Source organism: Natator depressus, chromosome 10, assembly GCF_965152275.1.
Source record: "Natator depressus isolate rNatDep1 chromosome 10, rNatDep2.hap1, whole genome shotgun sequence".
In the NCBI taxonomy this organism is placed as follows: domain Eukaryota; kingdom Metazoa; phylum Chordata; order Testudines; family Cheloniidae; genus Natator; species Natator depressus.
Genome location: NC_134243.1, coordinates 50,035,140 through 50,047,489, shown reverse-complemented (window position 1 = coordinate 50,047,489; position 12,350 = coordinate 50,035,140). Strand labels below are relative to the sequence as shown.

The 12,350-nt window shown below is 47.1% G+C and overlaps 1 protein-coding gene across 1 annotated transcript in view; it reads left to right on the top strand.

The window, feature by feature from the left end:
• Window positions 1–9,359: 9,359 nt before the first annotated feature.
• The window catches only part of DNAJA4 (DnaJ heat shock protein family (Hsp40) member A4), a 13,651-nt gene continuing 10,660 nt past the window's right edge, over window positions 9,360–12,350 (top strand). The window contains exons 1-2 of the mRNA XM_074966096.1: window positions 9,360–9,518; window positions 9,806–9,943. Coding sequence (XP_074822197.1) covers window positions 9,812–9,943 — 132 coding nt within the window. The 5' untranslated portion in view covers window positions 9,360–9,518; window positions 9,806–9,811. The remainder of the gene's footprint in view (window positions 9,519–9,805; window positions 9,944–12,350) is intronic.

The following is a 12,350-nucleotide window of genomic DNA, read 5'->3' as shown; positions in this document are numbered from 1 at the left end:
CCTGCCTACCCCTTAATGCTGTGGCTTATGAAGCCATACACGGGGCAACTTGACAGCAGCAAGGAGCGATTCAACAACAGGCTGAGCAAGTGCAGAATGACTGTTGAGTGTGTTTTTGGCCATTTAAAAGCCAGCTGGCGATGCCTGTATGGGAAGCTGGACCTGGCCAATGACAATATTCCTATGCTTATAGTTGTGTGCTGTATGCTCCACAATATTTGTGAAGGGAAGGGTGAAAGCTTCACTCAGGGCTGGACTGCAGAGGCTCAGCACCTGGAGGCTGAGTTTCAACAGCCAGAGACCAGGGCTATTAGAGGGGCACAGCACGGGGCCATAAGGATCAGGGATGCCTTGAGGCAGCAATTTGAAGCTGAAAGCCACTAATATTTGTTGCTATGCTCAGGATTGCAGTGCTTGTAATGCTAGGAGGTGACTGGTACACATGATGCAATAAGGGGATTTAGCATAATTGTATGATGCTTTGCAGTGCTCTTCTTGCTTTCAATTAATAGAATAAAGATTGCTTTCAAACCAACACAATTCTTTTATTAAAAGACAACAACCGGAGGAGAGAGTAAAACAAAAAAATACATCAGCAGGGAAGGGGATGAGGGAAGGGACGGTCCCAGGAGGAGGAGGGGTCCCGGGATGGCTAAAGATTTCTGTATGTCCAGGGATCATATCCAACCTTCTCCTTTGGAGTACAATGCAGCAGGTACTGTACTTCAGCAGGGCCAAACTGCAGAGGGATGGGTGTTAAGTGCAATGGGTAGTGGGAGTCCACAGTGCTGGACTGTGAGGAGGGAGGAGTGGAATGCTGCAGGTAAAGACTGGAGCCAGGAGGTTGATAAGAGTGTGTTGGCGGTGTCTGGGGAGGCGCATGGGAAAGAGTTTTGCGACAGCAGCTGCAGGGGAGGGTGGGCACAGAGCTGCTCAGTTTGAAGAGCTAGTATCGCCTGGAGCGTGTCCACTTGGCACTCCATAATGTTTAAGAGCCGCTTCGTGGCTTCATTCTGGCATGCCGCATTCTCCTTTCGGTCCCTCTTCTCGCTGTCCCACCACTCCTTCAATTCCTGTTTCTCAGCGGTGGAGTGCATCATAACCTCACACAGAAAGTCCTCCTTAGTTCTTCTTGGCTGCTTTCTAATTCTGCACAGCCGTTCCGCCACTGATAACAAAGAGGGAGGCTGGGCTCCCAAAGTAATCTCTGTGAAGTTTAAATGCAATATTTTACAGAAACAGTATTGTTTGCAACACAGACAACACTGATTCAGTGCTTTAAAACACAGCCAGTATTCATATACCTGTCACTAACTGGCTGACTCCAGGCAAGCGCACATGAGCCACAAGACCCCCAAAATGGTGAGTAGCCGCAGGAGCAGGGTAAACCACTCTTTCTGGACCCTGCTGCTGTATACTGGGCATGTGGCTCTTGGGGAGAGCCAGCACTGTAGTGGGGGCCTGATAATCATTCCTGTCCCCATACTTTCCACAGGATGTGATCATTATGGAAGATATCTCGCTGCTGAGGGTGAGCAGGGAATCAAGGGAGGGTCTTCTCCAAGCCTGTGGCCTCCACCCTGGCCCCTATGCGGCTCGCCTGTGTGCAGCAATGAGCCCAGCATAGTGGTGTGGGAAAGTTACCATTAATGGGGCAAAAAACAAAGCAGTTCTGCTGAAGAACCTGCAGCAGCAGATTGCCCAGTATCTACACGAGAGTATCCTAGAGATCTCTGAGGGAGATTCCTGTGAAGTGAGGGAGTCAATCAACAGCCTGTTCTGCCGCTCAGACTAGGCATACGGTGGGAGACAAGCCTGTTTTCTGCAACCCTCCTACCCCCAACAACTCACTTCAGCGATTCCCAAAATCAGATCCACTTACCAGGGGCCTCCTCTCCTGTTTGTGCTTAGTCAATCTCTGATAGTGGAAACACAAAAAAGAAGCTTACAAGAAGTGGAGGTTGGACAAATGACCAGAGAGGAGTATAAAAATATTGCTCACACATGCAGGCGTGAAATCAGGAAGGCCAAATCACACTTAGAGTTGCAGCTAGCAAGGGATGTTACAAGTAACAAGAAGGGTTTCTTCAGGTATGTTAGCAACAAGAAGAAAGTCAAGGAAAGTGTGAGCTCCTTACTGAATGAGGGAGGCAACCTAGTGACAGAGGATGTGGAAAAAGCTAATGTACTCAATGCTTTTTTTGCCTCTGTCTTTACGAACAAAGTCAGCTCCCAGACTACTGCACTGGGCAGCACAGCATGGGGAGGAGGTGACCAGCCCTCTGTGGAGAAAGAAGTGGTTCAGGACTATTTAGAAAAGCTGGACGAGCACAAGTCCATGGGGCCGGATGCACTGCATCTGAGGGTTCTAAAGGAGTTGGTGGATGTGATCACAGAGCCATTGGCCATTATCTTTGAAAACTCATGGCGGTCGGGGGAGGTCCTGGATGACTGGAAAAAGGCTAAAGTTTTAAAGTGCCCATCTTTTAAAAAGGGAAGAAGGAGGATCCGGGGAACTACAGGCCAGTCAGCCTCACCTCAGTCCCTGGAAAAATCATGGAGCAGGTCCTCAAGGAATCAATTCTGAAGCACTTAAAGGAGAGGAAAGTGATCAGGAACAGTCAGCATGGATTCACCAAGGGCAAGTCATGCCTGACTAATCTAATTGCCTTCTATGATGAGAAAACTGGCTCTGTGTATGAGGGGAAAGCAGTGGACATGTTGTTCCTTGACTTTAGCAAAGCTTTTGATACGGTCTCCCACAGTATTCTTGCCAGCAAGTTAAAGAAGTATGGGTTGGATGAATGGACCATAAGGTGGATAGAAAGCTCGCTAGATTGTCGGGCTCAATGGGTAGTGATCAATGGCTCCATGTCTAGTTGGCAGCCGGTATCAAGTGGAGTGCCCCAAGGGTCGGTCCTGGGGCTGGTTTTGTTCAATATCTTCATTAATGACCGGGAGGATGGCGTGGACTGAACCCTCAGCAAGTTTTCAGATGACACTAAACTGGGAGGAGTGGTAGATATGCTGGAAGGTAGGGATAGGATACAGAGGGACCTAGACAAATTAGAGAATTGGGCCAAAAGAAATCTGATGAGGTTCAACAAGGACAAGTGCAGAGTCCTGCACTTAGGACGGAAGAATCCCATGCACTGTTACAGACTAGGGACTGAGTGGCTAGGCAGCAGTTCTTCAGAAAAGGACCTAGGGGTTACAGTGGATGAGAAGCTGGATATGAGTCAACAGCATGCCCTTGTTGCCAAGAATGCTAATGGCATTTTGGGCTGTATAAGCAGGAGCATTGCCAGCAGAGCGAGGGACATGATCGTTCCCCTCTATTCGGCATTGGTGAGGCCTCATCTGGAGTACCGTGTCCAGTTTTGGGCCCCACACTACAAGAAGGATGTGGAAAAATTGGAGAGAGTCCAGCGGAGGGCAACAAAAATGATTAGGGGGCTGGAGCACATGATTTATGAGGAGACGCTGAGGGAACTGGGATTATTTAGTCTGCAGAAGAGACGAATGAGGGGGTATCTGATAGCTGCTTTCAACTACCTTAAAGGGGGTTCCAAAGAGGATGGATCTGTTCTCAGTGGTAGCAGATGACAGAACAAGGAGTAATGGTCTCAAGTTGCAGTGGGGGAGGTTCAGGTTGGATATTAGGAAAAACTTTTTCACTAGGAGGGTGGTGAAGCACTGGAATGGGTTACCTAGGGAGGTGGTGGAATCTCCTTCTTTAGAGGTTTTTAAGGTCAGGCTTGACAAAGCCCTGGCTGGGATGATTTAGTTGGGGATTGGTCCTGCTTTGAGCAGCGGGTTGGACTAGATGACCTCCTGAGTTCCCTTCCAACCCTGATATTCTATGCTTCCTTCACTTGACCCTACATTGCAATGTGTCCCAGTCATGGCCTCTTTCTGTCATGCATCATGATATCTTTCCATCGGTATCATAATTCCTACAGCTGGAGCGCAGCTGGAACTGGACAGCCTCCTCTCCCCAAATGCTGATGAGGTCCAGCAGCTCGGCATTGCTCCAAGCAGGGGATCGCCTGGTGCGTGGAGCATTCATGGCCACCTGGAAAGATGCGCTGAGACCACTGCACGTATCACCAAGCAAACAGGAAGGGGACTTTTAAATTTCCAAAGGAATTTACAGGGTGGGGATGATGGTTGGTCACCTGAGGGCAGGGCAGTAGAGTTCAAACCGATGACCAGAGAGGTGAGAACAGGCATTATAGGACACCTCCCACAGACAATCACAGCGCTGTAATCAACCACAGTGGGTTTTTTAAAGCGCTACAACTGCACAGTTTCTGCGCACTAAGTGGCTTGGCAGCGTGTACACCTCAGGAGTTACAGCGCATAAAGCTGCTTTACTGCACAGAAACTTACCAGTGTAGACAAGGCCTAAGTTTATTCAAACAGTAAAGAAGGTGGTGAAGATGGCCCCATGCTCTTTATTCTCCTCTGTGTATGCTGAAATGGTGATTTGCCTTGTCTCCCGATTGTCTCAAGGAGCCTGTTTACTACTTATATGTAAATTGAGGTAAACACACATTTCTTTGTTTAACCACTCCTGCCTAGACAGTGCGGGGTGGATTTGAACAAGTGCCACCAACATCTTACAGGGAGAATTCCTAAGTTTGCATAGCGCAGGCCAAGCGCACAAAGGATCAGAAACAGGGCCCAGATCTACTGACTACAAGTTTTGTGCCTTAACTCCAAGACAATTTATCCTCAGACAGGTGCGCCAACTACCGCATCAAATATATAGCCATCTCCTACAAGGAAGTGCCCAAGTGGGAAGGGGGGTTACAATGCTATCCAGACCAAACCATAGGTAATATCTATGAATAATGCTTAGTCTGTATAGCATTTATGAGTAGTTTGTTGTGAGTTTTTGATATTCAAAAGTCAAGCTGTATTGGTTAATTTCAGTTGGACACACAGGTCATGTGGTATTCTTCTGTTTCCTGGTTGGTTGAGCATAACTCCTAGAAGCAGGTTTTTGGTGTGAAAACTCAGGTTTACAAATTTCTATGAGTATTCTCTTGAACAGTGCTGTTTCCACAAACATCCCTTCTACAAAACTCACAATCCTGAAGTTTTGAAGAGTTGGGGAAGACCGTGATTTTTCAAATATTTTAATGTACATTCATTTATGACTATACGTTCTGCTCTACATGAGCAACTTCAGTATAGGCCCTCTGAATTTAAAACAGTGTAACAGAGAGCAGAATTTGGCATAAGAACCTGATTTGCTGACGCCCTGATGCTGCGTGGCCCCACCAGTGAATACTCCCTGGTTCAGAATAACCCCAAACAGCTTTGTGCCACTCCCAAAGAAGTCCCTGGCACAAGGGACATTTCAGGGCAAACTAGAGGTTGATCAGAGTAGGAGGTGGAGGAGGGTGTTTCAGCAGGAAAAGTCGCAGCCCAGACAATCCTGCACCCTGGCTATTTCACAGCTCCTCCAAAACCAGGGCTCAGTTTAGCCATGGCTAGGGGTTGAACTGGCACCCAGCAGCCCTAGAATTAGAGTAGAAGCCACTTCCCATCCCCCTCTGCACAACCACAGGGATGAATTTAGCACTAGATGTCTTGCCTTTTATCATGATATATTGGGAATTATTATCAGGAGAATTTTTTTACTAGACATTCCATGTGCTTTGTGAAACCATTAACTTCATCTTTATGTTGATTATTTTGTTCCTGGATCAAAACTCTGTCTTGTGCACTGTATCTTTTTTTTTTAATTGTGTTTTTAAGGGGTAGCTCCCTCCCACCCCCACCCATCTCTCCTTTTTGCATGCTCACCTCCTCTTTTTCCATCCATTACTGCTCTAGGAACAGTTCACTGTTGAATGGTGGAACTTTGGAATTAGAAGTAGTTCTTCCTCTTCACAGTTCCTTCTGCTGCTGCTAACCCATAAATAGTGCAGCTCATCATTCAGTGTTTGGATTTACACGTGAGAAGTGTGTGACCCTGTTTTTAGGGGTGGATGCCAGAAGAAAGCCAGTCACAAAACAGATCACAAAACTGAGGCACAGAAAAGCGGTGGAATTGAGAGTGATGTCAGAGGGGAGAAGGTGATGTCGTGGGCACAGTTGAGATGGCGAGGTTAGAGGTGGATGGACAATGCAGTTGGTGGAAGTGGGATAGTGACAGAAGTGGGGTATTGATGTGGCAGGTGGGAGATCGACTCCTGGCAGTATGAGAGGTGAGTGTCAGGGCAGTGGTATAATGACCTGAGCGGGTAGGTGATATGGGAGGGCAGGGAAGAAGCCTCAGGGGGCACTGTGAGGAATGCAAAGGAGTACCTCAATGATGTGGATAAATCATGAAAAAGGCAGTGTTAGGTGTGTTTCGGGGAGCACCCCAGGGGTTGTCTCAGAAAAAGGTGTGAAGTGGTTCATGGGGAAGCAGCGGGGGTTGTGTTTTGCATTGAGGCCAAGGAGGCTTTGGAGAGGGAAATGACAGGTATGTCTTTGGGAAGGGGGGTGACCTAAAGGTGTCTCAGTGGGGAGTTATGTGTGGGTGAGGAAGGATGTTGGAGGAACGGCAGTGTGTGTCTCGGGTAGGGTGGCATTGGGGTTGTGTTGTGGACTGAGGGATTAGCAGGAGTACATTGTGGCGAGACAGAAGGCATTGTGATGCTGGAGGATTTTTTTTTTCTGGTGAGAGGGCAACCTGGGGTGTCTCAGGAAAGGAAATTTGGAGCGTACTGGGCATGGGTTTGTCAGAAAGAGTCAGGAGTTGTGTTTCTTCTGATGTGAAGAGAAAGGGATATCTCAGGTAAGGGTTGCCTCCGATGCGGGGTGCTTCCTGGAGGTACATAAGAACGGCCATACTGGGTCAGACCAAAGGTCCATCCAGCCCAGTATCCTGTCTGCCGACACTGGCCAATGCCAAGTGCCCCAGAGGGAGTGAACCTAACAGGTAATGATCAATTGATCTCTTTCCTGCCATCCATCTCCACCCTCTGACAAACAGAGGCTAGGGACACCATTCCTTACCCATCCTGGCTAATAGCCATTAATGGACTTAACCCCATGAATTTATCTAGTTCTCTTTTAAACCCTGTTATAGTCCTAGCCTTCACAATCTCCTCAGGCAAGGAGTTCCACAGGTTGACTGTGCGCTGTGTGAAGAACTTCCTTTTATTTGTTTTAAACCTGCTGCCCATTAATTTCATTTGGTGGCTCCTAGTTCTTACATTATGGGAACAAGAAAATAACTTTTCCTTATTCACTTTCTCCACGCCACTCATGATTTTATAGACCTCTATCATAGGCCCCCTTAGTCTCCTCTTTTCCAAGCTGAAAAGTCCTAGCCTCTTTAATCTCTCCTCATAGGGGACCCGTTCCAAACCCCTAATCATTTTAGTTGCCCTTCTCTGAACCTTTTCTAATGCCAGTATATCTTTTTTGAGATAAGGAGACCACATCTGTATGTAGTATTAAAGATGTGGGCGTACCATAGATTTATATAAGGGCAATAAAATATTCTCTGTCTTATTCTCTATCCCTTTTTAAATGATTCCTAACATCCTGTTTGCTTTTTTGACTGTCGCTGCACACTGTGTGAATGTCTTCAGAGAACTACCCATGATGACTCCAAGATCTCTTTCCTGATTAGCTGTGGCTAAATTAGCCCCCATCATATTGTACGTATAGTTGGGGTTATTTTTTTCCAATGTGCATTACTTTACATTTATCCACATTACATTTCATTTGCCATTTTGTTGCCCAATCATTTAGTTTTGTGAAATCTTTTTAAGTTCTTCACAGTCTGCTTTGGTCTTAACTATCTTGAGCAGTTTAGTATTGTCCACAAACTTTGCCACCTCACTGTTTATCCCTTTCTCCAGATTATGTATGAATAAGTTGAATAGGATTGGTCCTAGGACTGACCCTTGGGGAACATCACTAGTTACCCCTCTCCATTCTGAAAATTTACCATTTATTCCTACATTTTGTCCTCTGTCTTTTAACCAGTTCTCAATCCATGAAAGGATCTTCCCTCTTATCCCATGACAACTTAATTTACGTAAGAGCCTTTGGTTTGGGACCTTGTCAAAGGCTTTCTGGAAATCTACGTACACTATGTCCACTGAATCCCCCTTGTCCACATGTTTGTTGACCCCTTCAAAGAACTCTAATAGATTTCCCTTTACAGAAACCATGTTGACTTTTGCCCAACAATTTATGTTCTTCTATGTGTCTGACCATTGTATCCTTTACTATTGTTTCAACTAATTTGCCTGGTACTGGTGTTAGACTTATCTGTCTGTAATTGCCAGGATCACCTCTAGAGCCCTTTTTAAATATTGGCATTACATTAGTTATCTTCCAGTCACTGGGTACAGAAGCTGATTTAAAGGACAGGTTACAAACTACAGTTAATAGTTCCGCAATTTCACATTTGAGTTCTTTCAGAACTCTTGGGTGAATGCTATCCGGTCCCGGTGACTTGTTACTGTTAAATTTATCAATTAATTCCAAAACCTCCTCTAATGACACTTCAATCTGTGACAATTCCTCAGATTTGTCACCTACAATGGCCAGCTCTGGTTTGGGACTCTCCCTAACGTCCTCAGCCGAGAAGACTGAAGCAAAGAGGTAGGTAGGTAGAGGTGTATGTCCTGTATGGGGTGTGACAGTGTGTGTGTTAGGGTGACCAGATGTCCTAATTTTATAGGGATAGTCTCGATATTTGGGGCTTTATCTTATATAGGTACCTATTACCCCCGCCCCCCCCCGTCCTGATTTTTCACACTTGCTGTCTGGTCCCCCTAGTGTGTGTGTGTGTGTAGAGCAGCATGGCATGACTGTGTGTGTGGGGTGTGACAGGAGCATTTTATCTGGGAGGGGAAGGCAGCCTGGGGCAGGTGGAAGGAGGAGGCGGGTGGGGATGTCTCAGGTGGAGGGGAGGCCTGCGCTGTCTTGTGGGGAGGAAAACACTGGAAGTGGCTTTGCTGCGGGTTTCTCAGGGTGTGGTGGACAAGCAAGCAGAAGGGTGTGCTGGGACTGTGTGTAAGTGAGCTGTAGCTCAAGAAAACTTATGCTCAAATAAATTGGTTAGTCTCTAAGGTGCCACAAGTCCTCCTTTTCGAGTACCAGAGTGTCTCGCGCAGTCAGTCTGGGCTGGGAGGAGGGGAAGTGGCCGCGTACAGTGTTTCTCCGGGGAAGGGCGTTGAATGTGCGGTGTATGGGGGGGGGGGGGGGGCGGCACAGCTAAGCCCCTTTCAGTACCGTGAGCGCCGGTAGCAGCGGCGGTTGCCTAGTAACAGCAGGCGGCTCCTGCAAAGCGCGTCCCGCCCCGGCTCCTCCTACTACAAGGGCTGGGCGGTGATGTCACGCGCAGGAATTCTAGACCGTTCCAGAACTGTGACATAGGGTGGCGTCATTCCAGAAGGTTCGGCGCTGCCGATATAAAAGCTGCGGAGCTGGCCGGGCGCTGCGCTACGAACTAGTACTAAATCAGTTGCGTGCGGGGGCTCGTGAGTGCCATAGCGGTAAGAGCGGCTGGTCCCAGCGGCGCCGGGTCAGGGATGCCCACATGTCTGCTGGGGGCTGGAAGGATCAGCCGGTGCCTGACCTGAGGGAGCCGATCGCCTCCCGGCCGGCGTCCTATGCCCTAGGCACCAGCTGCTCGGCAGTCCCCAGCCGGGGCCGGGCAGCGCCGTGCCGGCGTCCGGTCGGGGTGGGGGGCTGGTCGCTGGCCGGGGCAGGCAGCGCCGTGTCAGGGGGCGCTGGTCCCCGGCCCGCAGCCCCCTAATGCTGGTGTCGCTCTCCCGCCCAGGGCGCCATGGTGAAGGAAACGGGATACTACGACATCCTGCAGGTGAAGCCCAGCGCCTCCTCGGACGAGATCAAGCGCGCCTACCGCAAGCTGGCGCTGAAGTATCACCCCGACAAGAACCCCAGCGAGGGCGAGCGGGTACGGGTTGGAGCGCGCCCGGCTCTCGGCGGGCACCGCGCGGGCTGGCGTTGGGGCGGCACTACGGTTCAACCGCCTGTGGGGGCGGGGCCTGCCGCAGCCGTGAACCCCTCGGCCCCCCTGCCCAGGGGCTCTCCGGGTCTCGCAGAGCCGGAGGCGGGGTGTAAAGTCTCCCTGATCATTCTAGGGCCCGGCAAGGGAGACGCTGCTTAGCCGGGGGGCGGTGTGTAAAAAAGCACCTGCCGTGCGGGGCGGGGTTTGCTTTTCCCTGGCTCGCCAGAGCCTTGGTGTTGGCGGGTGCTGTCCCTTCTGCCCTAGCAGCCGGCGGGGCTGGGGATGGACCGCTCACGTTAGCTCCTTCCGATCGCCAGCCGGCTGCAAAGGGACTTGCATGGCTGCTGGTGTTCCAGCTGGTGAGGCTTTGCCGCATGAGGACGGCCTCCGACGCTGTGTTCAGAAAAGCCAGTTGTAATTAAAAGCTCGTTTGAAAACCGTGCTTCAGTTTCGGCATATAACGCATGCTGCTTTCGGCAAGCTTCTAGGATGAGCAAAACAGTTGTGGCACACATGAAAACTAGCTTTTTAACCTGGTTCTGCATTTCTACACTAAGATCTTTCCACAGGACCACTTACTTGGCTGTGTCTAGGACTTTGCCTTGAGTCCCATGAATAATGCCACTTACATTTTAAACATGTGGCTCAACTGCCCAGTATCTTGATGTCTATGGTATCAAAATAAGAGCAATTAGGAGCACTTGGGTTTCAGGATTGTTGATTGGTCCATGAAAAGCAAGTTAGTTATATTTAGTCATGTGCAGATGAGTGATCATTGGTCTTGTAAATAGCAGATGCTTTCTACAAGTACCAGGGTGGATTTGGTTTAAATCGAATTGATTTAAATCATGATTTAAATCACCGGTCAGGAAGACTCGATTTAATCATGGATTTCTACATAAAAGTGCATTCTTGTTGGTTGTTACAATCTTAATACATATTCTTCACAACTTGGAGGTAGATGCAGGTTTCATCTTTAGAAGGTACACATTATACATTTTTAAAGTGATTTCTTTTGAAAACTTTTCAGATTAGTTTTACAGCTATATCAAAAAATGAATGATTGTTTGATTATTTCATTTACCAAAGCTAATTGTGGTAGCTATGTATGAAGTCACTGGGAGGTGAACTATCTCCATTCCAATTCAACAGGTTAATTACATTAACATTTGGAGGATTTTCTTGCCATGCTGTATTAGGAGGAGAACATCAAGAAGTGAGCTGTAGCTCACGAAAGCTTATGCTTAAATAAATTGGTTAGTCTCTAAGGTGCCACAAGTACTCCTTTTCTTTTTGCGAATACAGACTAACACGGCTGTTACTCTGAAATCTATCACCACACATCCGATGAAGTGAGCTGTAGCTCACAAAAGCTCATGCTCAAATAAATTGGTTAGTCTCTAAGGTGCCACAAGTACTCCTTTTCTTATCACCACACAGACATTTAAGTTGTTTTATTTAACTAAAACAATAATGTTATGTATTCTGGATTTTTTTCTTCAACAGCAAACATATAATATTTTAACAAAACAAGCATATGAATTTTTGAATTTAGTTAAATATTCAAGTTTTTAAAAATCAGGTTTGTTTTTGTTAAAACTGTTAACTAAAATAGTGAAATGAAATTTTAAAAAACCCCCCAAAATTAAGTAGACTATGTCAGCCAGGTCAACAGGAGAAACTTAAAATATTGTCTTCTGCAGCTAACTCCTTCATCTTCATTTTCCTGTTTGTTCATAATCTGGAAAAGAAGAACAAGCTTTCCTGGTTTTTCAGGTCCCAAACTGTTTCTCAATTTGGAATGAATTAGTCCAAAGGAAGAAAATATTCTTTCTACCGGCAGAAGAAGCTACTGCTGTTAAAAGTGAGATTATCACTTCAAAAGTCTCTGAATCCAAGTGCTTAAGTGACTTCCACCAGTTCACTGGTGTGACTTTCTTTAAAACATCATCAGAAAACATATATTTCTTGAATGGTTCTTATTCCCAAACTGGGTCTCTTTTACAGCCTGCTGCCATTACAGGTTTTCCTTTCTAGTGAGAGAATGGTACGGTAAATCTCAAATCAATGAAGGCTACACTCAGAAAGACCTCAAGACTTCTGGAATATGCTGCTCAAACAGTTTCACTTTTGTTTCTACTGCCTGTCCCTCCCTTCTCACATTTATCTCCAGACTTCTTCTCCTTGTCCAGATCTATTCCGCTCCCAGCAATCTTCTAGTCATTGAACTTTTTGAAACTTTGCACTTTTAGAGAGAGGTTAGGGATTGAATCTCTGTACACAAATTTGCAGAGGGACAATGGGGTTGAGGTCTGTTATTTCTCACTGTTATCTATTATTTACTTATTTTAAA